We start from the raw sequence: 27145 nt of genomic DNA, 5'->3' as shown, positions 1-27145 counted from the left end.
TCTATTTATTGTATTATCACTAAAGATTATAAAATGAAAGACCGATTTTTAGGGGGATACGACCACAGCCTAAACCATAAGAGCTAGAGCAGCCAAATTTTTTCACAGTATTCCATTGGGGGCGTAGGCGCCCACTAAGGTCCGACATGTCCCCCCAGTGGCCCCAAACAGCTCCAATATCCATATTTAGAGCAAAAAATCATTAGATTTACTTAAGCTTAGCTTCTAAAGTGGTTGGAATTTCGAAATTTTGATTTTGCAGAATTTTAGGTCTTGAAAGGGCCTAATTAGAAATCTAAAAGAAATTTCGATATCCATAATATCCATAATTTGGGGGCTACATTTAAAATTAACTTTTCGATTTAAAAAATCTAAACCGCTGCTCCGATCGAGATTATTTTTTGGTAAATGGTTATTCTATGGCCCAAGTGCTTAAGCTTAGTTTTTTAAATTTTTAACATTTTTTTTAAAGTATTTTTAACGAATTTATTTTGATTTCCTAAGTTATTGCGTTGCATTTTGTGGGGGCCCGCCGAGAGAGCGAAACCCAGAGAGCGGATGGCAAGAGAGCGACGGCCGAGAGAGCAACAGCCAAGAAATGGGGTGGGGTAGTGCTGCAAGGAAAGGGGAGGGGAAAGAGGCAATTTAAGTTAAATTTGTTTTGGATTTTAAAAACTTAAACTCCGATCAAAATGATTTTCGATCAATAGTCAGTCCTGTGGATCAAATGCTTCGGTTTTATTTTTCATTTTGTAGCAGAAGTAAGAACCTTTTTTAATTTCCACCATGGAAGAAAATAGAAAGTTACTACAAATTCTGTAAGCAAAGCCAAAATGTTTCCAAGTTAAATATTAATCTTAAGATTCGAACTTTTGACCAAATACGTATGTATATTTGGATATGTTTTGATTTGTACAATACATGTACAATACAATACATACACACAATGTGTGTTTATGTTTCTACTTGAAAGTCGATAATTTGCTCAAGTACAAATAAAATTATTCATTTCCTTTCAGCTAATGCAAAATTCGACGAGTTTAATTTTAATAATTACACTGTGCAGCATTTTTAGTGCTTTTAAAATTTACCTCGATGGATGCTATATTTTTGGATTCGTTACGAATTCCCAAGTTAAACTGAGTTTTCCAAAAAGTTCCCCGACGCAAGGATTCTTAGCAAAAGGACCTCAAAGTTCGAAAAATGCTGAAATTGGCCAACTTTGCGGAGCTCTCAGAGGCAAATGGATGCATGGTTTGATTCGATGTTAAAGTTTTTTAAAAGATACACCCTTTATCTTTTAAACCCCACACTTAAAAAATTTTTAAGATTTTTTTTAAGGCAGAAACAAATTCTAGAAAACATAGTCAAAAAACATAAAAGTATACAGCTGCGGTCAAAATGGTAGTAGTGTTGCCGCCCTGTGTATTTAAAAGTTTGTTGTTGTAATTGATCTTTTCCTGGTAATATTGTATTGATTATAATTTTACTATTAGACTAATTGGATAAGAAAAAATTACAACATGAAATTTTTAAAAACACAAGGCGGCAATACTGCTACTATTTTGACCGCAGCTGTATGTTTTTCAGTTGTTTTTTGGAATTTATTTCTGCCTTAAAAAAAATCCTAAAATTATTTTATGTATGGGGTTTGAAAGATAAAGGGTGTATCTTTTAAAAAACTTTAACTTCGAACCAAGCCATGCATCCATTTGCCTCTGAGAGCTCCGCAAAGTTGGTCAATTTCAGCATTTTTCGAACTTTGAGGTCCTTTTGCTAAGAATCCTTGCGTCGGGGAACTCTTTGGAAAACGCAGTTTAACTTGGGAATTCGTAACGAATCCAAAAATATAGCATTCATCAAGGTTAATTTTTGATGCTGCATAGTGTTATCAATCAAATGTGGAATCGGAAAATAATAAGTTAGTTCGTATACATATTTGTGCGCAAATTAAAATTGCATTGATAACATTGTAACTGATAAAAAAATATACAAGTTCATTACTTTTACTTGGATCACATTCATTTATTATATCTTCTAAAAATGTTGTTTACACAGAGGTTTTAAAGTAATCTACTCAAAACTAATTTTAAGCGAACGAAGTCGCGCCGGGTACAGCTAGTTAATTACTAAAATAATTAGGAGCCGCGTACGAGGTACAAATTAGAACAAAAAGGCAACCCGAAAGTGCCCCAAAATTCGATTTTTTTTTAGTTCTTTCTTTTGCCATTTCTCTGTTATTAATGTTTAAAATTTGCTCTATAATTTGTATGCCCAGGCCTTATGGTGGTGAAAACAGTAGACAATTCTTCACGATATGCTTAGGATCATTATCCTGTTGGTGGATCGAGATGGTTCCCAGGCATTATTTGTCCACAGATGCCTTTAAATTACGTTCAAATATGGTCCTATACTGAGAACGAACCATAATACCCTGGTTGATGACCAAATTTCCTACTCCCGAGGCTTCCACTTTATATTTTATATAAATATTTTTTATACACCTTAATTTTAACCTGAATCTGAGAGAACTTTAGAGATTTCTCGGAAGATCTCGGAAGAGGCGGGTTTCGCCGATTTCATATTTCACTGAAAATTTATGTGATAAATAAACTTTCAAATGTAAAAAAATAGAGGTGCTGTTTTGTGCTTTTTTTGAAAAAAGTTAATAACAGTAACATAACCTCAAAAAATATAAATTTTCCAGAAACGGTTTAATTAGTATGTTTGCATTTCTTGGGCATATTTTAAGAAAGTAAAATACAACATACACTTTTAGTAAACTTTTGGCAGCAGAGTTGGAATCTTTTGTTTCTTAACCTCTATTGTTTGTAGTTATGGAGATATTTTTACATTTGTAGGCCAAAAAGGTGCACTTACTTTACTAAAACAATTGGATAAAATAGAAAAAGACCTTTAAGGCTAACAATCAGCCCAAATCGTAAGAATTGTTATTCGATTTTCAATGAAATTGTTCGATAAAAAAGATATGGCGCTGCAGTGTATCGATAAACACACAGCTTGTTTGCGTTATCTTCTTCTTTACAATTTCGTGTACATCTTGTAATTATACATTTGTTTCGATTGATTCACAAGTAAAAGTTATGTTATTTGTGTCAGTTGTGTAAATATCGATCTTAATATTAATCGAAAATGGTTGGACAACATAAGAAATGTTTTTATTTAATATTTAAGATTTATTAACAATTACCTAAAATAATATTATAAACCAAATTTACTACAAACGCATTGAGACACACGAAATTAACAGAACAAAATAGTTTTCGTCTATTTTACTAAAATTAAAAATTAATTTTAAATACTGCAAAAAATATTTTTTTAGTAAATCCGGTTTTTTGTTTATAAGTGATTTAAACTTGTTTAAACAACATTTTTTTGGGAATCGTATCATGCTTGGTTGATTTGATTCGCACTTTTGGCCGCTGTTACCCCACTGTGCGATGCCCGCGGTGTTTTTTGCTGACGGTACATGTCTCCATTCGATATCTGCGCTGTGCTGCTGCAGCTCGGACACTCTGTTTGCTACAAATTCATCCATTGAAGAACTATTTTTGAGTCCGTCCAGAAGAAAATCTTTTTGACATATGGAGAGAGCTTCTTCTGGAATTTTTCGAAATGTTGCATTTAGCAGGACAGCTGCACATAATTGTAGCTTTTGTAGGGAAACAACGGTAATAGGAGCTACTTTGGATTTTTCGATAAGTATACTTATCTTAAACTTATAAGTTTGTGTGAACTGTATTTCCTATTTTTACTCGAATGTATATACAGCAGTTATAAGCGCGCTCGGATGCGTCCGCGAATCCATAAACTTTGCACGGCTCTGACGGAGACGTGCGCATTTGTATAAAAATTTTTAAGGTCCTACTCTCACCCTACTGTCATAATACCATGTGCATTTAAGGTATACCAAAAGAAAATTTTTAAAAAATCGTATTTTAGGGTCTACGAATTGGTTTCAAAGTTTATTACCCATACGCACTGTTGCCTTCGGTCAAAAAGTTTTTCTAATCAAAATGGCATAGATATCAACAATTCAGTTGATGTTTTGCTCCCCTGTTTTACCAACTATTCCAAAGAAATTTATAATTTGACAAGACAAGAAATGGGAGAACGATTTTTTTGGACCAAATTCGAACTGTTATACATGTCGTATGGGTAATTTTTAAGACGTTAAAACTTTGAAGACGTTTCTAAATCTCGAAAAAAAAATGTTTTCTTTATACATACATTTTTTGCTTTTTTTTTTCAATTTTTTGACCGCGCTAGTGTGCATGTATCGATGAAATTTCGGTTTGGGTGTATTTTTCAAATCGTTTCTTAAATAGTAGTAGTAGAGTAGCTCGTCCCATCTAAGTTTGAGAATGTGTAGGTCTTGCAACAGGATTTTACATCGTATGCTTACGGAAGTGAGTATTCCTAGCGCGTCAAAGAGACTTGCGGTAGACAAAACAATTCGCTTACTAAACGTGTTGTCAGACGATAAGTTGTATCGGTATACGCAGTAGTCCTTTTGAGGCTGCCACGACAATCCAAGGGCCTTGGTGACTTCTTCTTTTCAAACTTAATTGCGACTTTCGTTGCTGATAAGCCTTCGATGATGTGCGAGTTGCTGTTGAATGTTGACATGCTCAAGTTTTCCTTCCTCAATATTTGTACGACTTGTCTTTTCTTTTCCAGTAATTCTTCTACCGTATCTGCACCTGTTCAGAGGTCGTCCACGTAAAGATCGTTGCACAAAACTGAAGCTCCTGCAGGAAATTCTGACTTTGATACGCTTGCTAAATATTGTAAACTTCGGATGGCTAAAAACGGAGCTGATGATAGGACGTTTGTCACGGTGTTTAATGGGTAGACTTTTATAGGATCTGTTGGGTTTTCCCTCCAAAGGATCAGCTAAAATAATCGGTCACGGGGATCACTCATGAATTGGCGATACATTTTAGTGATATCACCGGTGAGAACGAACCGGTGTAGCCTAAAAGCTAAAAATGTGGTGATAAGATCCTGCTGAATTGTCGGCCGCAGAGTAAAAGATCGTTTAGTGATTTGTCCGATTTTTATTTAGCTCATCCATCGAAGACAACGCGGAGTTTGGTCGATAGGCTTTGAGGTCTATGTACGCAATGATGCGGAATAAAAAAGTGTCGTGCACGTTGGAGTCAAATGAATGAAAAGGGGACATGTGCCCCAAATCCTCATACTCTTTCATAAAGCTTACGAAGCCTTCCTTTAATTCAGGATAGCGGTTAAGTCTTCGCTCAAACATTGAGAAACGACTTTGATCCATGTTAAATTAATTGCCTACGCCTGCACTTGAGATGCTGAACGGAAAGCACACTTGAATCCGTCCGTCGGATAAAATGCATACGTTTTTTGTGAAATGGTCTTCACACTCTTTCTCTTCATCCGTAAATGTAGGAGGAGAGGTACAATACTCTTCGATTTTGCAAAAACGATCTAAAATTGTGTTAGTGTCAGCATGATTTTCGTGAAGTGTGCAATGAAAGGCTTTAAACACTGTTGGAGCTGATGTGATGTTCCCTCCTACTACCCATCAATGCCAAACCCAAGAAAAACTCTTCGGTGCTAATAAGCATTTGAACCTTGGTCAACTCGAAAAAGTGTGGGTCGGCTGAATTCCAATGGTGCTGTTGATGCGTTCATATTGAATTTATTACAGCAAGTTAATTCAAATTCAGAAAAGCGTGATTTAAGTGTATCTGAAATTCCGCAAACTTCTTGAGATACCTTGAATTTTTCCAAATTTTAAAGCTTGGCTGTTTATTCAGTGATCAGATTGTCTTCTGAACAGGAGTCAAGCATGACTCATATCGTGCGATGGACTTGATCGCTGGATTGTGTTGAAACTCCAGGGGAAAAGTCGTGAAGCAGTGAATGATAAGCGGATCGACAAATCTTATAGAGCGATTTTGGCTGACACTGCCTTTTGTTGTGTTTACGATGCAAGCAGCTTAAATAAAGTCCCCGTTTTCTGACCCAATCTCTTCGCAGGTCCAAAAGAAGAACGATAAACGCTTGTCAATTTTCTCGACTCGTGCGAATCTGCTAGTTCCTTCCCTTTGGAACCGCTCTCCAAGAATTGGCACCTATGAGTTACCAGTTTGCAGCAGTTATTCCATGATGGCAGAGCCTCAAAAGTCTGTTTTTCATTGTAATACAGTTTGGTATTAGAATCGACTTTGGAGAGAAGAATGTGAACGAAAATTGCGTTGACCCTAACGATAGTAGAGAACCTCTTATAGCTGCTAATGAATATAAGTCTTTAAAGCTGTGATACATCTGCTAGTCCAAAACAAGAGAGTACGCTACAGTCGGGTTGGTGTCCCGACTATCTAATACCCGTCACTCAGCTAAAGGGATATACTATACTTATCGGAAATCTTTAAAGGTGTGGGCGCCAGACACATTTTAAAATCGTAAGTGGGCGATTGTGGGCGTTAGATGGGGCGTGGCGCTCTCAACCGTCTAGCTTTTGTAGTTTCCGAGATCTCAGCGTTCATACAGACGGACAGACGGACATGGCTAGATCGACTCGGCTAGGGACCCTGATCAAGAATATAGAAATTTTATGGGGTCGGAAACGCTTCCTTCTAGCTGTTACATAATTTTGCACGGATATAAAAATGAATACATCATTGTCATATCGTGGCTTCAACTGGTCTAGTGCTTGAGTAGTTTTATTTAATTTTAATTTATTTATTTAATATCCCAGCGCTACAATTGCACACTTATAATTATCGCGCTAGTCACATTGAGTCAGTGCTGCCATCCCTCAGCTTAAAAAACAGGCCGATCAGCCGAAAAAAACCGGGAAAAAAGGACAACAAAAATTAAAAAGGACAAAAAAGAGGACAAAAGTTCCTTCTTCAATATTTTTGTGTTTTTGTTAACCGGTTGTTACGTAGGCGTATTAGTGCCCTGTCCTGAGGACATGGGCCGAGGGAGATGAGTCCGATAGGATGGGGTGGGTTCTTGGTAAGCATCTCACCTCTCCCGCATAACCAGAAAGAATTATTAAAAGTGCCTGGGAAAAATAATATAGATCGTCTGTTTCGTCTGTCATCTGTCTTAGCTGCCCGTAAGTTCCCGAGTAGCTAACTCGAGCACTTAATCGAAATACGATTACCTTTCACAAATCGTTTGCCGTTGGATCAGTGTTCGGTTTGTGCGCTGCTTATATTTGAACATGCAAATATAAGTGCGCATACCTCCCGCTGAAAAACAAATTTTTATTTAATAGAAAAACGGAATACAGAGTTTACAATATTATCGAAATATTACCTATACATATGATTAACATGGATAATAAAAGTAGTTAAAATTAATTGAAAGGTAATAGAGTAAATTAAAAAAATAGTGCTTAATAATATAAAATGTATGCTAATAATTAGAACTCATTAATTGTAGTTAGCTTACTCAGTTAAATTTAATTTTTTTTTTTAACATGCACCAGTGCCCAAACCTGTCACAATTTTAAATCACATATTTCTAAACGATCTAAGTAGTTTTGCTTTGAATATAAGCATATGAGCGTAGCCTACTAATCTTTGGGGGCTGAAATGCCTGAAGTGTTATCCCCCTCCAGCTTTTAACTTACGCCCATGTATAAATATTTTTAAAGCAAGGGTCACTTGTGCTCAAAAATAGTTATGAGTTACGTAAAATAGTGACAGGTTTGGGCACTGTTTGTGAATCGTCACTGTGAAGGAAGTAAGAAAAACAATTTTAAAAATTCCAAAACAATTCACAAAAACCTGATGAGTGTCCTAAACAGTAAGGACACAAGGTGTCTTTGGATCAAAAATGCATTGTTGAAGAAAATATTTTTATTTAATTTTTAAACGCTGTTCACAAATGAAGATTTTTAAACTTTGCTGTGACTTTAAAATTTTGAATGCGCCCACCTCCTCTTGTGGTTGAGTTAAATTGAATTTTCCAAAACGACCGTATAAAACAGACATGTAACTATTTAATTCCGAAAAGATTTCCAAAATTGGTTGACCACTCTTGAAGATATATCCCAAAAGACGAAGAAAATTTGTGATTTTCTTAAATTAAAGATACCGCAAATACCAGAGCTGATGGACTATAGGCGTAGTGGCAACTTATGCTTAGAAAAGCCTAATTTATCGAAATAAAATGGTGGCAGGCCTGGACACCGACCCATGTCACATTTTGTCGGTCTGTGTTATATAAATGCTTAATATTATTACAAATATAGGTTAATTAGAGGTACTTAATATTTTTAGTATAATTTAAAAGTATAAGTAGGGGAGTGTAGGGTAAGGTGACGAACGATTCGTTTTTTGAATGTAACTTTTGTAAAAATCAATATTTTTCAAAAGTGTAAACGCAGAAAGTTGCTTACATCTACTGAGCATATCCCCGTAAAATTCGGATTCGAAATTCCAATGCAGCCAAGTCCCACAGCGTTTCTTTTCTTTTCTTTTCTCTTCTTTTTTTGCACTTTCAAAAGTTGTAGGGTAATGTGACGAACGATTTGTTCTTTAATGTAACTTCTCCAAAAATCAATATTTTTTAAAAGTGTAAAAGCAGAAAGTTACCTTCATTTACTGAGCATATTTCTGAAAAATTTGTATTCTAAATTTCAACGTAGCCAAATCCCACAGCGTTTGGTGTAAATCATCCTTTTCACAAACAAAAAAAAAAAATTTTTTATATATAATTTACGGAAAAGTTATTTTCGATACGGAAAAGAAAGAAGTGACCTCACTATTAAAAACAACAATAAAACTGCAGCAGTAAATGTTATCTGGTATTATTAAATTTTTTTTACAAATAATCAACGATAACAATTAAAATTCTTGAATAAAAAAAGTTCGTCACAATACCCTACAAAAAGTTCGTCACGATACCCTACAAGGTAGACTTGGAGGAAAAACGGTGTCACTCTCAAACGGCGCAAAAGAAAAAAACGCGAGGTACCAAAAACTGTTGATAAAGATCTCATGTATACGTGCATATATTTGCCTGATTTTATTTTCCACTCATCTTTGCTCTGGCACTGCTGAAACACAAGTGCGCACCACATTTTTAGCGAAAATTACCTCACGAACAAATAACGGGACTTCTTATTAATATTACTGTAAATACATTGTCGACACGATAAGGGGAGACGACTACATTTATTTGGAATTTTTGTCGTGACGTTATATATGAGATTCGACGAGTTCGTCACATTACCCTACTCGTCAAATTACCCTACACTCCCCTATTTAAAAGTACTTAATAATAAAATTTAAAAATGATATTATATCCCGTAGTACGGTTTTTACTACTTATTAAGATAATATTCTTTAAAATAGTAAATATCTGATAGTTAGTGCAATGGTTAAGTAAAATCTAGATTGTATAAATCCATATATTTTTGTTCGAATTCATTAGCAGATATTGGAAGTAAAAATTTCATTAGCACACACTCAAAAATTATTTTTTCTTAAATATAGAAAAAAAAAGTTTTTCTGTGCTGTAAAAAAATATTCTATAAAGAGGAAAAATTTTCTAATCTTCAAAAAAATTTTAAGTTGAACGAGTTTTTTTAGAAAAATTTTTTTGATATCCAGTATAAACAATTTTTTTTCTAAATTATAAGGTTTATTTTTCTAATCTTCCTTTCTTTTTTTGAGGGTTAAAATCGCCATTGATTTTAGAAAAAAAAAAGACTGAACTTTTCTAAAACTAAAAAAAATTGCCATTAAAATAATAAATATTTCTACATAATAGAAATATTGTTTTTCTAATAACAGAAAAAATGTTTAAAGATTGTTCTAACATTTAGAAAAAAATGTGTGATATTAAGAAATATTTTTCTAGAAAATAAAAAATTTAACCGTAGTTGATCGTTTTCCCTTCCTATACACTTTTTAGAAATTTTTTTTTTAGCCTAAGAAAACGTCGCTATTAATTGAAGAAAATTTCCGGGATTGGTAGCCTAGGGGTCTAACGCGTGCGTGCATGCATATGTTATTCAAGCTTGCGGCTGCAAGAGTGAGTTCAAACCCACGTCGAGACGAAAAACTCATGGTGTCTTTTTGTTTTTTTTTTTACATTAATAGTTACATATTAATAAAAAAAAATGTATTGCATTTTTTTTAGCTCATGAATAATTATATTTTGATAAATATGATGTTTAAGTTTTTCAAACTTGAAACATTCAATTACTGTTACTATTGAACCATAATAAATATATAAATATTAATATTAATCAATAAATATTTAAGAGCAAAATTAAATGATCAACTAAAAGGAATAACCAGAAGAAAGCCAGATCAATTTGAGTAAAAATAGGAGAACAAAATGTGAATAGACTTTGTACAGCGCCTCACGTGATGCTTCCGTGGCGTAGCTAGTATAGTGCTTGACTGCAAACTGTGAGGCGAGCGGTTAGCGGTTCGATTCCCGCGCGCGGCGACCAAGATGTTTTTCTCAAATTAGTAAGTTATTGGGTTTTTATATTTATAACTTGTAATTTGTATACTCATTTCAGTTATTATTACAGTTCCAATTTGAAACCACACAAAACCAATTAAAGGAAATTCAAATAAGGTGACAAACAAGAACGAAAAAAAAAACAACACAAAGGCCGTGGCGTCACTGAAACAACCGGGTATAATTCCGAAGCCCGAAAATAGATTTTTGTATTTTCTGAATTTAAAAAATTTTTTTTATTTCTTAAAAAATATTTGTCTATATTTAAAAAAAACCGTATTTCTATTTTTTAGAAAACCTTTTTTTCTAAATTCTAAGAAATAATTTTTTACTTTCTAGCAAAATATTTCTAAATTGCAGTCTATTTTTTTTTGATTTTTAGAAAAATCGTCTTTGATTTTAAAAACCTACTTTCTTTAATATAGACAAAATCGCCAGTAAAGCAAATTCATAGGCGATTTTCTAAAACCAAGGGCGATTTCAGTCGATTTTTTTTTGAAATCTGAATCCTTCTCATAGTTTTAGCAATAACTTTCGTAGTTAACATTATGTATTCTTTATATGCACAAATATATATAAATAAGAAATAATATATAGAGAGTGGAACTTGGGTTCCGTAAAACTCACCTTACTCCTTACTGTTGTATGGGCTGTAACCTTAAAGAATTGTTAAATATATATTTGCGCACGTCTACACTCTTTTGGGGTACCAATATGTGGTTATACTTCACTTATTACACTAAGTTATACATATGGTTGAGATCAAGTTCGCACAACAAAAATAGTAATATATAATTTCGCCGATCGAGCGTTTTTCGTGGCACACGACTGTCGCGGGTACGGGTCTTCACCCCACTCCGATTTCGTTGTGTCAATGGGATTATACTTTGGCGCCGTTGGCGGTTTACCGTTTCATGCAATTACCTTCTCGGCACACTTATACTGTAAACGGATGATTGTGTTGTACTTTTCGCAATGCTTGGATGTTCATGGCGATTCGGATTAAATGGAGCACAGCTATAAAAAGGAGAATATAGAACACATCCGCGATTTGTTGATTGTGGTCTATTATTTGTATTTGGCAATTATGTCCTTGGAGTTCTTTCCTCCCATGGTTTTGTTAATGTTATGGTATAATTGTTTCGTTTTTGATTTCACCTTATTGCTGCGAAATGGTATTTAAGCCCAGAGCGCGTTCGATATCACTATTGTTCACTGGGTATTTCTTCCTCAAATTACTTATGCATTCATAGCCACATTAAGGAGCAAAAGGACAGCAATAATGATCAGGACGTTTATAGTTTATCAATCTGTTCTGTGTGATCAACTACTTGAACATTGTTGACAACGTTAGCTGAGTCGTTGTCGGCCTTAAAGGACTTTCCTCCCATATTGCATATGTTTAGCCAGGACCAACTATATATTGTTTTGCAACGCCGGTGCATCCACCTGCAAAGTGTCCAATTTCCGTATGTCAGCGGTATTTAAATCAGGCCACGCAATTGCATCCACCTGTTCACCATAGGTGTCATCTTCTTGTTTCTGCATTCGGCGCGTGCCGACGGCCACGTGGAACTTTTCTGCATGCTAAGCGTCTTCCACGGCAATTATGTAACTTAGCAGGTGGGGTTAGATATTCTTACGTAATTGACAACAGTGGTTGACACGTGACCTTATTGTTTTTGCACCTGCTGTCTGCATGATCAATTACATAATTGATTGTTGTCTTCATCGGATGAGGCTGTCACAAGGTTATTATTAATTGGTTTTTAAAGTCCGTGTTAATCGGCATTTGTTTATGGCTCAACCGATCGTTTTTAAACTTATCGGCGATAAGTAATCGCACATTTTTGTGTATAAAAAACCGGGCCCCTAAAATGAGACTTTTTTTTTATTTTTTAACATTAAAAAATGTTATTTTAAAGAAAATTAAATTTTTGTTTAGCAAAAAACTTAAAATTTAAGGTTTAAATTAATTACATTTAATCAGTTTTAAAGGGGAGATACCTATAAAAATGTAATTATTGTAAGTTTTACGTGATTTTTTTAACAAATAAGGAATTTTGTAACTTGGCATATTGATTATATTGTTCTTATAAATTTTAAACGATTTTTATTTTGTTTTTATCCTTAAAAATGGCAGCCGTGGGACTTTTTTTGTCAGGCTACATTAAAAAAGTAGGCCAGCTGCGGATAGTTATAATGTAGAAACTGTCTAAGCCTAACTTACATAGAGTACCTCAAAAACAATGTTTGTGGCACTATTTCAAAGTCTAAAATCTATTTTTTTCATAATTTTGTTTTTGGCTAACAAAAAATACTTACGGTACAAATTTCTACATTAAGTAGGTAGGGTAGATAGTGGGCAATTTTATTACAAACATTTCTGTTAAAGCAGCTGACGAAAACGTGGTTTCGAGAAAAAGGTATTGAAAGTAATAAAATATATATACTGCATAAGAACGGTGGGTGCCGTCATCCTGGTATAAGTTCCAAAATAGGTCAAATTTCTTCGTAAAACTTTCACGACACATTTTTACTTTTCTATATGTATCTCCCCCATTAAAAATATCGAAAATGTTTTTGATTTTTTGCTGATAAAAACCCAATACTTTTTTAAATACACAATCCGCAGCTGACGAAAACGTGGTTTCGAGAAAAAGGTATTGAAAGTAATAAAATATATATACTGCATAAGAACGGTGGGTGCCGTCATCCTGGTATAAGTTCCAAAACAGGTCAAATTTCTTCGTGAAACTTTCACGACACATTTTTACTTTTCTATATGTATCTCCCCCATTAAAAATATCGAAAATGTTTTTGATTTTTTGCTGATAAAAACCCAACCAAAACCAAAGCGCTTTAATTTAAAAGTATTTTTATACCCGTTACTCGTAGAGTAAAAGGGTATATTAGATTCGTGCAAAAGTATGTAACAGGTATAAGGAAGCGTTTCCGACCCAATAAACTATATATATTCTTGATCAGGATCACTAGCCGAGTCGATCTAGCCATGTCCGTCTGTCTGTCTGTCTGTCCGTATGAACGCTGAGATCTCGGAAACTATAAAAGCTAGAAGATTGACATTTTCCACGCAGATTCTAGGAGTTCCTACGCAGCGCAAGTTTGTTTCAAAAGGGTGCCACGCCACCTCTAACGCCCACAATCGCTTATACACGATTTTAAAAATTTCAATATTTCGGAAAAGTAAACATGCAGTTTTATTGTGTTTATGAATACCTATCGAAATGTAGAAGAAATTTTTTAAATCGGGCCATTCGTTAAAAAGTTACGACGGATCAAAGTTTTTATCTCCATCTCCTTTGCACTCCCTTTAGCTGAGTAACGGGTATCTGATAGTCGGGGCATCCGACTATAGCGTTCTCTCTTGTTATACCCTTGCAGAGGGTATTATGATTTCAGTCAGAAGTTTGCAACGCAGTGAAGGAGACGTTTCCGACCCCATAAAGTATATATATTCTTGATTAGCATCACTAGACGAGTCGATCTAGACATGTCCGTCTGTCCGTCCGCCTGTCCGTCTGTTCGTCTGTTCGTCTGTCCGTCTGACCGTCTGTCCGTCTGTTTGTTTCTACGCAACCTAGTCTCTCAGTTCTTGAGCTATTGGGATGAAACTTTCTATTGCAGGTAGTATATATGTCGGAACCGACCGGATCGGACAACTATATCTTATAGCTCCCATAGAAAGGAAACGTTAAAAAAATTCTAGCTGTGTTTTCTCAAATATTATCTTCTACTCTTGGGAATATTATTTTTTATATGTTTCTGAATTTCGAATTAAATATTTAAAAAATCGGATCACTATATTATATAGCTGCAATAGGAACGGTCGAAAAATTAAATGTAAATTAATAGGAAAAAAATGATATCTTTGTTGATTTTTATTACATTCTCTTCTACTCTGGGATATGATTATTTTTAAATATTTCCGAATTTCGATTTTAATTTTAAAAAGATTGAACTACTATATCATATAGCTCCCATAGAAACGATTGAAAAATTAATGTGAAATAATAGGAATTTTAACATTTTTGCGATTTGTAAATTAATAGAATGATCTGGAAGGGTATATAAGCTTCGGCTTGCCGAAGCTAGCTTCCTTTCTTGTTTTTTTTTGTCCTTGTAGCGTTGGGAAAAAAATAAAACCAAATTCAATTAAAACCAACGACTAGCAAAACTAACATTAAAATCCTTGTTTTTTAATTATAATTTTTTTTTTAATACTTACATAGTTATACCAGTTACTCGTAGAGTAAAAGGGTATATTGTATTGGTGCAAAAGTATGTAACAGGTAGAAGGAAGCGGTTCCGACCCAATAAAGTATATATATTCTTGTTCAGGATCACTAGCCGAGTCGATCTAGCCATGTCCGTCTGTCCGTCTGTCTGTCCGTCTGTCTGTCCGTCTGTCTGTCCGTCTGTCTGTCCGTCTGTCTGTCCGTCTGTCCGTATGAACGCTGAGATCTCGGAAACTACAAAAGCTAGAAGGTTGATATTTTCCACACAAATTCTTACGCAGCGCAATTTTAATTTAGCCGAGTGCCACGCCCACTATAACGCCCACAATCACCCACTAGCGATTTTAAAATTTGTCTGGCGCCCACACCTTTAAAGATTTCCGAGAAGTATAAATGCAATTTTGTTTTGTAGTTTATACCTATCAAAATGTAGAAGACATTTTTCGAATCGGATCATTAATTAAAAAGTTATGCGCAATCAAAAACAGGTTATATATCCATCTCCCTCGCACTCCCTTTAGCCGAGTAACGGGTCATAGATAGTCGGGACACGAACCCGACTATAGCGTTCTTTCTTGCTTAAAATCTTAATTTGTCTTAATTTTTAAGAAATTACAAAATTGTTAAAAAACATTTTTTTTTTTAAGAAGAGGTTTTAAGAGGAAATAATGCAAAAGAAAGTCAATCGAATTACTACAACCGGGGATAAAGATTTTCATTGAGAGGGTACTTTTTCAAAATTCACGTTACTTGGCAAACTAAATGCTAATTTTTTTGACCAAATCGTGATACACGTGTTAACTTATTTTCCGAATAGAACACGTAAAAAATTTCGCGCAAATCAAAATTGTAAAAAAATAGTTTTGGCCAAATCTGTTCGATTTGTAAAAGAGCCGCCCATATAGGTATTGACAACTGTAGGAGAGAGGTCTTTTGTTTTTTATCTCCCATTTCGACCATCGCTTATGAAGCTTCACGCATTATGTACCAATCGGAAGGTTTGTATTTTAACTAGAGCCGTGCATGAATGGATTTAATGAATTATTTTGAATTTTTTGTTTTATATGAATGAATTAATTCGAATTTTGAGTTTGAAAGAATTGAAGAATTGAATCAAACGACAATTTCTTGTGAAGAAGAAAGGCCCAACATTTTGTGATTAAATCTGCCTGAATTTTAGTTACTACACTCAAAAAAAAACATCCCGAAATCGCCATTAAATCAAGAAATTCGCCATGAATTTCAGTCGATAGCGATTTACCGTATTTTTTAGAAAGGAATTTTCTAAAATTTTGAAAAAATATCTGAAAAGCAGAAATGCTTTTCTAAAGTCAAGAAAAATTGCCATAGAATTAAAAAAATTTTCTAAAATCCAGAAAGTACTTTTCTTGAACCCAGAATTTTTTTTTTAATAAAAAATGCCTTTTTTTATTTTTAAAAATTTTTATTTATTTAAATAAAATGCATACATATTTATTTTACTATTTTATTTCCTAAACAAGAAGGAGAAAAGAAAATAAAAAAGATGAAACGAAACTTATTAATTTTTCCTAAACAAAAAAGGGAAAAGAAAACAAAATAGAAAAAAAAAACATTTTAAATATTTCCTAAAAACAAGAGAAAAGAAAACAAAAAAGATAAAAATAACATTATAAATATTTCCTAAACAAAAAAGAGGAAAAAAAACAAATTAGATAAAAATATAATTATTAATATTGATATTAAGCATTTAATATATTATTATTACAATTTACTTTCTTACTGACAAATTATCAACAATACCTGAAATTTAAATTATTGCTGCAATCAAAAATAAAAATTAATATTAGAGAAGGATGTTATTTGCGGCCTGCAATATTATTAATAGCCAAATCTATTATGCCCTTTAAATATGCCCTTATGGTGATTTTCTAATTCTACTTTTCTGTTTTCAGGAAAATTTTTTTTAATTCAGAAAAATTTAAACAAATTTACCGTATTTTATATGAAATATAAATATATGAGGAAGGCCTGAAGTACATTTTTTCTTAATTTAATGCGAAATCGCCATTATTTCGGAGAGCAAACTAGAGAAAAACACCATTGATTTAAGAAAAAAAATTATTTTCCTAAATTTAAGAAAAGTTTTTCATAAAATTCTGTTTCTATGGTCTTTTTTCCTAGATTCAAGAAAACAGTTTCTAAAATTCAGAAAATTTTATAAAATTAAGAAAATTTTCATTTTGTTGCGATTTACTAAAATTTAGGAAAAAAAAATGTTACAGTGTAGTGACGAACATCCATCTCCCTCGCACTCCCTTTAGCTGAGGGTGGGGTATCTGATAGTCGGGGCACCCGACTACAGCGTTCTCATGTGCTTTACATTTGTTAACAGTTAAATTACTAATGCTTTAAACCTCTTACCAATTTAATTTAATCACTTTATTTTTTAAAAAAGTAAAAAAAAAACATTTAAAATTAAGAAAGGAAGTTAGCTTCGGCCAGCCGAAGTTTATATACCCTTGCAGGTATGCCTACTTAAAATGTTGTTTTTACATTGTCAAAAATCAAAACGCCTACTTTCTACTAAGTAACAATGATGGACTCGGCTATTTATGCTGATTAAGAATATATATATTCTTTATGTGGTCGGAAACGTCTCCCCCCTGCAAGGGTATAAAAAAATTTGTTTGTAGACAAGTTTTGAGAAAATATATATATACTTTGTAGTATGTATGTACATAAGAATTACTGTCCAAATCAGCGCTATGCGAAATTCGTGCACCCGTAACCAATTTAGTTATTAATGATGGCATTCATATATTTCAGAGGCAGATACCATAACAACAATTACAAAGGTGCGCGCAGCGTTTTAGAAAGCTAGAAAAAGCTAAATTCAACGATTACAATGTATAATTTATAAAAACCACTAAATAACTATTATGTAATGTTACAAAATGTTTGGGTGGGATAGTTAATCACCTTATTCCAATAAAAAACCAAGGAACGGGTAAACACAGTAATATCTATCCACCAGCAAAATGATAAACCATATCAAAGCAATATCTTCTATTCTGTATGTGGGTCTGTTGGCCACAACTGTGTCTTTAAGCACCGATACTGGAAGTGATGGAAACGCTGGCACAGTCGGCGGCTCAACCCTTAACAATGGTGAGTTAAAAGAAATAATATTTTATAATTTAATATTTAAATTTAATCATTATCAATATCAAACAATAACACCTCTTGAACAGGTAAAATACTAGTGACAACGCATTTTTAACACTTCAGCTGATACACTAGTCGGCATAATTATTTTGACAGATTTGAATGTTAACTGTAGTCACATTTTGAAATTTTAATATAAACTTTTGGCACCTATAGAAAGAGCACTTCAATTCCGTTTAAATTACACAAAAAATACAAGGAAAAATATTTTGAAATTTTTATTTTTGCAGTTATTATTAATTTTTATTGGGGAAAAACTTTGCATAAAAACATTTTTGTTTTAAGCCCCAGGAAAAAAGTTGAAAATTTGACCCTCACAATAAATTTTCTAATTTTCTAACTTTTCAAAGGGTGCTTAAAGGGTTAAGAACATTGTTGTGTCATTTAAACGGAATTGAAGTGCTCTTTCTATAGGTGCCAAAATGTTTCTATTATAAGTTCAAAATATAAGAAGATTTAACTTTAAAATTTGTCAAAATAATTATGCCGACTAGTGTATGTGTGTTAGGAGCCCTGCATGAATCATTCAATTTTTGTTTTATCATAGTATGCCATGAAATTTCTGATTTGTTTAATTCAATTCTATGTGAACTAAATTGAATGTTGTTCTAATATATTTCGAATTGAATGAATCGAATGAATTATTTTATGAATTTTTTGAATTTTCCAGATTTTTTTTGTGTTTTCTTTTGAGAACAAAAAGTGGAAAATTTTTAACAAATCAATGTTAACTGCATAGTAAATAAAATTCAGGCAGATTTAATCACAAAATTATGGCCCTTTCTTCATCAAAATAAATTGTCGTTTGAATTATTTCGGAATTTATGCCATTCATTCATTTAATTCTATTAAACTCAAAATTGAAATTCATTGAATTTTATTAAACTTAAAATTCTAATTAATTCATTCATATAAAATAAAAAATTCAAAATAATTCATTGAATCCATTCATGCAGGGCTCTAATGTGTGTTGTGACAAAAAATCATTACACATTCGACTAAAAAACTTTTTTTTTAATTACACCAGTTTACAAAAAAAAATCGATGAAATATACCATGAATGAAACCTTTGTTTTTCGGTAAAGTACGTCTTCCTGATTAAGAAAATGGCACTTAAAATTGTTTTATGGATAAAATTTTTTTTAAAGTGTAAAAAAAGTTTTTGACCCTTTTTTAATTTCTAACTTGAGTTGTGGTTAACCGATTTCAACCATAATTCACTCATTTTACAGGTAATAGAATACCCTCCAACTTTCTTATACATTGCATTGAGTTCAATTCATTAGTTTGGAAGCTACATTTCGTCAAAGTTGAAAAAGTTAGAAAAAATGCAAAAATGCTGGCATAAATGGCTTCGTTAAAAATACACGCCTAATTTCGGCTTTTAGGCGTGTATTTTTAACGAAGCCATTTTTTCTAACTTTTTCAACTTTGACGAAATGTAGCTTCCAAACTAATGAATTGAACTCAATGCAATGTATAAGAAAGTTGGAGGGCATTCTATTACCTGTAAAATGAGTGAATTATGGTTGAAATCGGTTAACCACAACTCAAGTTAGAAATTAAAAGAAGGTCAAAAACGTTTTTTACACTTTAAAAAAATTTTATCCATAAAAAAAATTTTAAGTGCCATTTTCTTAATCAGGAAGACGTACTTTACCGAAAAACAAAGGTTTCATTCATGGTATATTTCATCGATTTTTTTTTGTAAACTGGTGTTATCTTATTCGGCCAGCTTCAGCCAAATAGGTAAGCTTCTCGGCTACCCAGACACTTTCTATTGCGAATAAGAATTTTAACTTTGTTAATACCTTTTTACCGACAAAAACGAACTTGTTCCCCAATAAATCCATGGCGCATACTTTTCTGCGCATTCTTACTAACGGAAAGTACTATTTGCTCTTCGTCAGATTCATTTCAGATTCTTTATAAATCGCAAACGCGAGTTTTCCCAGGATCAATTTTGGAAAAATTCCAAAATATCCAATTCTTAGCAATTCTGTTTAGTCAACACAATTAGCATTTTAAATACCTTTGAATACCATACAGCACGTGTCAGTCGTTTAGAAACGGTGACCGTGGAAAATATATCTTGTTTTATTTTTTTTCCGCCAAACTAGCAGGTTATTTAAAAAGTGGTAGAACCAATGTGTTCCATGCCTTTTACAGAGAGTGTTTGAAAACGTAAAATAAAATTCTTTGTTTTCATGGCAATCCTTGATAATTTAGATCAGAAAAACTTGATCGCAATTGCCTAAGAATTGACATATAACTCTTATTCTCCAATTTTTATTATAAAAGTTGACAAATAACTCTTATTTGTCGATTTTTATAATAAAAATTGAAAATAAAGATTGAATTGAAATAACTCTTGAACTGGTATTGGTTTAAAATTTATATGTATGTAATCTACGATTGAATACCTTTCTTTTGATATGCCATATGTCTCTAGAATATTTTTTATAATTTTATAAAACTAATGTTGTTTATTTAACAGGAGTGTTCCAAACTGAAAGAAGAGGATAATTCGAATCCGACTTAATCTCAAAATTCATCTGAAAGTGGTTTTTTAAGCGACTTTTTAAATCCATTTGATGTAGCAAGCAATGAAGAATCCGACAGCGAGCTTGATCCTCAGCTTAAATTGACGATTACGGAAACAAACAATCACCTTACCTTTAAGCCGAATTAAAATCGGACACAATGGAGTATTGGGAAGGAAAGAAGTTTACCTATCCACACTTACACCGACTGGCGAAAATTGTACATTGCGTTCCTGCTACTCAGGTCTCCGTAGAACGCTCTTTTTCGGCCCTGAAATTAGTGCTGTCGGATTTAAGATGCAAGCTCTCGTCGGAATCAATCAAATAACTATTGTTTCTGAAATTAAACAAATAGATCTCGGATTATATGTGATTTGGAATGCAATTAACTTAACCCGTTTTTGTAATTATATGTCATCTGTTATGCACCCTTGCTTAACTTTTATTATACCCTTGTAGAGGGTATTATAATTTCAGTCAGATGTTTGCAACGCAGTGAAGGAGACGTTTCCGACCACATAAAGTATATATATTCTTGATCAGCACCAATAGCCGAGACTATTTAGCCATGTCCGTCTGTCCGTTTCTATACGAACTAGTCTCTCAGTTTAAAAGCTATCGCCATGAAACTTTCCCGAAAGTATCCTTTCTATTGCAGGTAGTACATATGTCGGAGCGAGCCGGATCGGACCACTATATCTTAAGGCTCCCATAGGAATATTCAAACAAATATAAGAAAATTAATTGTTACTTTGTAGGAAGTAGGCGTTTTGATTTTTGACAACTTAAAAACAAAACAAGAGGGAACGTTATAGTCGGATGCCCCGACTATCAGATACCCGTTACTCAGGTAAAGGGAGTGCGAGGGAGATGGAGATAGAGATAGAAAACGTTGATCACGCATAACTTTTTAACGAATGGTCCGATTTGAAAAATTTCTTCTACATTTCGATAGGTATTGATAAACACAATAAAACTGCATTTTTACTTTTCCAAAATATTAAAATTTTTAAAATCGTATATAAGCGATGGTGGGCGTTAGAGGGGGCGTGGCACCATTTTGAAACAAACTTGCGCTGCGTAGGAATTCCTAGAATCTGCATGCAAAATGCCAATCTTCTAGCTTCTATAGTTTCCGAGATCTCAGCGTTCATACGGACAGACGGACAGACAGACAGACAGACAGACGGACAGACGGACAGACGGACATGGCTAGATCGACTCGGCTAGTGATCCTGATCAAGAATATATATACTTTATGGGGTCGGAAACGCTTCCTTCTACCTGTTACATACTTTTGCACGAATACAATATACCCTTTTACTCTACGAGTAACGGGTATAATTATCCCTCGAACCGAACTGAGTGAGCATTAAACTATAGGTGTTTGCTTTATCTGCAAGGCTATATAAGCTTCGGCAGGCCGAAGCTAGCTTCCTTTCTTGTTTTTCTTATCCCATTTGGTACATTATAAAAAATATTCTAGAGACATATGGCATATCAACAGAAAGGTATTCAATCGTAGATTACATACATATAAATTTTAAACCAATGCACGCCTCAGTTCAAGAGGTATTTCAATTCAATCTTTAATTTCAATTTTTATTATAAAAATCAACAAATAAGAGTTATCTGTCAACTTTTATAATAAAAATTGGAGAATAAGAGTTATATGTCAATTTTTTTTAATAGGTTAACTCTTGTTTACGATCCCTGCTAAAAATGTTAAAAAATTGTTACTTTTGAATGACTAGTCCGACGGGGAAGATATCAATTTATGTACTTTCTATCAAATCAAATATTTAAGCTTGTTTATAAATTTAGTGGAATGTAGGAGAATTTTTTGATATAATAATTTTATAATAACAATATTGTAATAACATTTATATCAATATATATACTTTTACTTTAACCTTTACTAAATTAAAAAACAATTTTTGTAGGAATTTATTTAAAGAATGCGCAGTTAGAAATCGAAAAAGTTTTCGGGCCTTTAACACTTAAATTATTAGAACAACTTTTTATTTGATGGTAAACTTTTTACTACCAAAAAAATATTTAATGTGTTTTGCATAAAATGTTCATCATTCCGATTGGTACCTAATGCATGAAGCTTAGTAAGCGATAGTCAAAATGGGAGATAAAAAACAAAAGACCTTTCTCCTACAATTGTCAATACCTATATGGGCGGCTCTTTTACAAACCGAACAGATTTGGCCAAAACTATTTTTTTACATTTTTGATTTGCGCGAAATTTTTTACGTGTTCTATTCGGAAAATAAGTTAACACGTGTATCACGATTTGGTCAAAAAAAATTAGAATTTAGTTTGCCAAGCAACGTGAATTTTGAAAAAGTACCCTCTCATTGAAAATCTTTATCCCCGGTTGTAGTAATTCGATTGACCTCATGTCTTTTGCATTATTTTCTCTTAAAACCTCTTCTTTAAAAAAAAAATATTTTTAAACGATTTTGTAATTTCTTAAAAATAAAGACAAATTAATTTTAAGCAAGAAAGAACGCTATAGTCGGGTTGGTGTCCCTACTATCTAAGACCCGTCACTCGGCTAAAGGGAGTGCGAGGGAGATAGATATATAACCTTTTTTTGATTGCGCATAACTTTTTAATTAATGATCCGATTCGAAAAATGTCTTCTACATTTTGATAGGTATAAACCTAAACAACAAAATTGCATTTATACTTCTCGGAAATCTTTAAAGGTGTGGGCGCCAGACAAATTTTAAAATCGCTAGTGGGTGATTGTAGGCGTTATAAGGGGCGTGGCACTCGGCTAAATTAAACTTGCGCTGCGTAAGAAGCCCAAGAATATGTGTGGAAAATCTCAACCTTCTACCTTTTGTAGTTTCCGAGATCTCAGCGTTCATACGGACAGACGGACAGACAGACGGACAGACAGACGGACAGACAGACGGACAGGCAGACGGACAGACAGACGGACAGACAGACGGACAGACAGACGGACAGCCGGACAGCCGGACAGACAGACGGCCAGACAGACGGACAGACAGACGGACAGACAGACGGACAGACAGACAGACGTACAGACAGACGGACAGACGGACAGACAGACGGACAGACGGACATGGCTATATCGACTCGGCTAGTGATCCTGAACAAGAATATTTATACTTTATAGGGTCGGAAACGCTTCCTTCTACCTGTTACATACTTTTGCACGAATACAATATACCCTTTTACTCTACAAGTAACGGGTAGAACTATGTAAGAATAAAAAAAAAAATAATTAAAAAACAAGGTTTTTAATGTTAGTTTTGCTACTCGTTGGTTTTAATTGAATTTGGTTTTATTTTTTTCCCAACGCTACAAGAACAAAAAAAACAAGAGAGAACGCTATAGTCGGGTGCCCCGACTATCAGATACCCGTTACTCAGCTAAAGAAAGTGCGAAGGAGATGGGGATTTAAAAAATTTCTTCTACATTTCGATAGGTATTGATAAACACAATAAAACTTGCGCTGCGTAGGAACTCCTAGAATCTGCATGGAAAATGTCAATCTTCTAGCTTTTATAGTTTCCGAGATCTCAGCGTTCATACGGACAGACAGACAGACAGACAGACGGACATGGCTAGATCGACTCAGCTAGTGATCCTGATCAAGAATATATATAGTTTATTGGGTCGGAAATGCTTCCTTCTATCTGTTACATACTTTTGCACGAATACAATATACCCTTGCGCTTTGGTTTTGGTTGGGTTTTTATCATCAAAAAATAAGAAACATTTTCGATTTCTTCTTTTAAGGGGTGAGAAACATTTAGAAAAAGTAAAAATTCAATTTTTTTTAATACTTAAATTGGTAGAATAACTCTTTAAAAATGTGTCATGAAAGTTTCACGAAGAAATTGGACCTATTTTGGAACTTATACCAGGATGACGGCACCCACCGTTCTTATGCAGTATATATATTTTATTAGTTTCAATACCATTTTCTCGAAACCACGTTTTCGTCAGCTCTATTCTGAACTGAAACGGGGGAATACTCTAGTTTACGGTCCCCACCACCATGGTGGTGCACCATAAGAATTTATGGTGTGTTTCAAAACTATACGACACCAAAATACTTTTTTATTGAAAATTTGTAGAGTTGTTGTTTTTATAAAAAGTAAAACATTTAAGTGCAGATCGAAAGAACAATGTATGATATGTACGAAAAAAAATACCAGCGTGCACGAAACAGACCTACAAAATTTTTTTATGAACTGCCCTTTTGGAACAAAACTTTTTTATTCCAAAAATATTTGATTTTAGGCGATACTTTCTGTCGAAATGCAAACAATTGTTGTTCAAAACCTTAATAAACCTTAAACCAAATTTCACGATTGGAACATTTAAAACGCGATACTTACACACAAAAAAATTTGCTCGGTAAAATTGACCAACAAAGATAGTTACGTAACTATTAAAATAGTTACGTGTATTTTGTTTTTGCTTTGGGTTTGTGTCTTTGCTAATTGTGTGTATTTTGTTGTTGTAGAATGACTATTTACTTAAAAGAATTGACAATTTTGCTGGTTGGGGCCTGTTTGACAATTATTACAGTTGATTTTACCAAGTTTTTTATTGTGTGTACATCAAGTAATTTAAAAAAAAGAAAACTAAAAATTCGTAAACGTAAAAATTAATAAAATTAAAAACCATTATTGAATTTTGTAAACAAAAGAAAAACTGAAATTTTGGCGCAGACAATCAAAATGTAAAAAAAAAGCGCGATTACGTCTATGGCTGAGATGTATGAAATATTCGTAATGGGCTTGTGTGACGGCCAAGACCACAAAATAGGTGAACGGAAATGATCCTCGTTGGACCGCAATTTCTTCAGATTTGCCTTAAAAAATTATATATTGATCCTTCATGGTCAAATAAATTTTTAAGAAATCGCTGTTTACCGAGGATATTTAGTTCGCGGCTGTAGGGTCTCGCCCCCTACAACAATTACACAGGCCGACAAAATGTGACATGGGTCGGTGTCCAGGCCTGCCACCATTTTATTTCGATAAATTAGGCTTTTCTAAGCATAAGTTGCCACTACGCCTATAGTCCATCAGCTCTGGTATTTGCGGTATCTTTAATTTAAGAAAATCACAAATTTTCTTCGTCTTTTGGGATATATCTTCAAGAGTGGTCAACCAATTTTGGTAATCTTTTCGGAATTAAATAGTTACATGTCTCTTTTATACGGTCGTTTTGGAAAATTCAATCTAACTCAACCACAAGAGGAAGTGGGCGCATTCAAAATTTAAAAGTCACAGCAAAGTTTAAAAATCTTCATTTGTGAACAGCGTTTAAAAATTAAATAAAAATATTTTCTTCTACGATGCATTTTTGATCCAAAGACACCTTATGTCCTTAATTTTTAGGACACTCATCAGGTTTTTGTGAATTGTTTTGGAATTTTTAAAATTGGAATTTTTAAAATAAATTTGGAATTTAAAAATAAAAAAAAAAACAATTAAAGTATAATGATACACTTAATTTATCTCAGAAGCAACTTGTATGACTGAATATTGTTTTTGAAATTAATTTCTTATTATTGAGAATGTAATGAAATAAATAAATTAATTTATATTCTTAAATATAGTTTTTTTTAATCTTAAAAGAAGATCACTTCTTCATTTACCATACTCTTAAATTCAGAATATTTAGTCTTAATTCTATACCATTGATATATTAAATTAATAAAATATGTTCTTAGGTGTTCTTTGGTCTACAATAAGTGTTCTTCATTTAATAACATTCTGTCTTAATATTTGAGCAATCGGTCTTGACCCATTCCTATGAAAAAAGGTTCTTTATTTAAAAATATTTCTCTTAATTTTAGACTGTTTTTTTTCTCAGTGTAAGCTTGGGCCTGGGCCAACAATGAAATTAAGTATGCCTCACGTTTCACACTGGTATGTCGCCGGCTAGAATCCCAAACATCCAGCTTTCCGACCACAAAAGCTTAGCCAACTATAAATCTATCATGTTTACAAAGACTTGACGAGCTTGAGGGAAGCCCCACTCTGATTTTCCCTACACTTGAGCAACATTTAGGTGGAAGTTGAGTGAGGCTGCTAGCAGAAAAACGTTTCTTGAATTATGGCTTTGTTTATCACAAGTTTCAAAAGGAAGAAAACAAAACTTCTGCTTCCGAAAAAGGGTTTAAAGTTTTCGCCAATGCAGAGAAAACAAAATGCAGAGGAAAACTCCCACAAGCACTGCATCACGAGATGACTCGGTCGTTATCTGACCCGATGGGGAAGTGATATACAATTTTGTGACAATTAGTGCTTTATTTTACCTATAGGTAAGGTACAAGGTATTTTCAAAAATTAATTACCTAATTTCTTAACTCTTGTAATTACAATAAGGAACTATCGTTCTTTAAAAAATAACTAAAATTCTTAAACTTTCGAACTACAGTGTGGAATTTGTGGAATCACGCTCACTTAATGCTCGTCAAAACCATAGGGGTCACAGCATGCGCGGATTCACGGGGGTGATATGGGTGATATCACCCCTTACAACAAAATCCTGGGTCACAGAAATAATAAAAAATAAACCGCCAATCTACATACGGCAGCCCTGAACGGCTGCTTGCGGCTGACGCCGCACACGATC

At 33.5% G+C, this 27145-nt stretch overlaps 2 protein-coding genes across 5 annotated transcripts in view; one reads left to right on the top strand and one right to left on the bottom strand.

Annotated features, from left to right (window-relative positions):
- DIP-epsilon (Dpr-interacting protein epsilon) overlaps nt 1-27145 on the top strand; it is a 293049-nt gene that overhangs the window by 8341 nt on the left and 257563 nt on the right. For 3 of the 4 annotated variants that reach the window (XR_011420230.1, XM_070219383.1, XM_070219384.1), the window contains exon 2: nt 17562-17903. Coding sequence is in view for 2 of the 4 variants with exons in the window: in XM_070219383.1 (XP_070075484.1) it covers nt 17774-17903 (130 nt within the window). In the remaining 2 variants the exon portion in view is untranslated. The remainder of the gene's footprint in view (nt 1-17561; nt 17904-27145) is intronic. The other variant, XM_070219385.1, reaches the window with a different exon arrangement.
- LOC108054720 (uncharacterized) overlaps nt 1-27145 on the bottom strand; it is a 158251-nt gene that overhangs the window by 24332 nt on the left and 106774 nt on the right. The window contains 1 exon segment of the mRNA XM_070219389.1: nt 20707-20840. Within this exon segment, the coding sequence (XP_070075490.1) occupies nt 20707-20729 (23 nt within the window). The 5' untranslated portion in view covers nt 20730-20840.

Source organism: Drosophila takahashii, chromosome 2L (genome assembly GCF_030179915.1).
Source record: "Drosophila takahashii strain IR98-3 E-12201 chromosome 2L, DtakHiC1v2, whole genome shotgun sequence".
NCBI classification, from domain to species: domain Eukaryota; kingdom Metazoa; phylum Arthropoda; class Insecta; order Diptera; family Drosophilidae; genus Drosophila; species Drosophila takahashii.
Note: the sequence above shows the minus strand (reverse complement) of the source record. Positions and strands in the feature narration are given on the sequence as shown.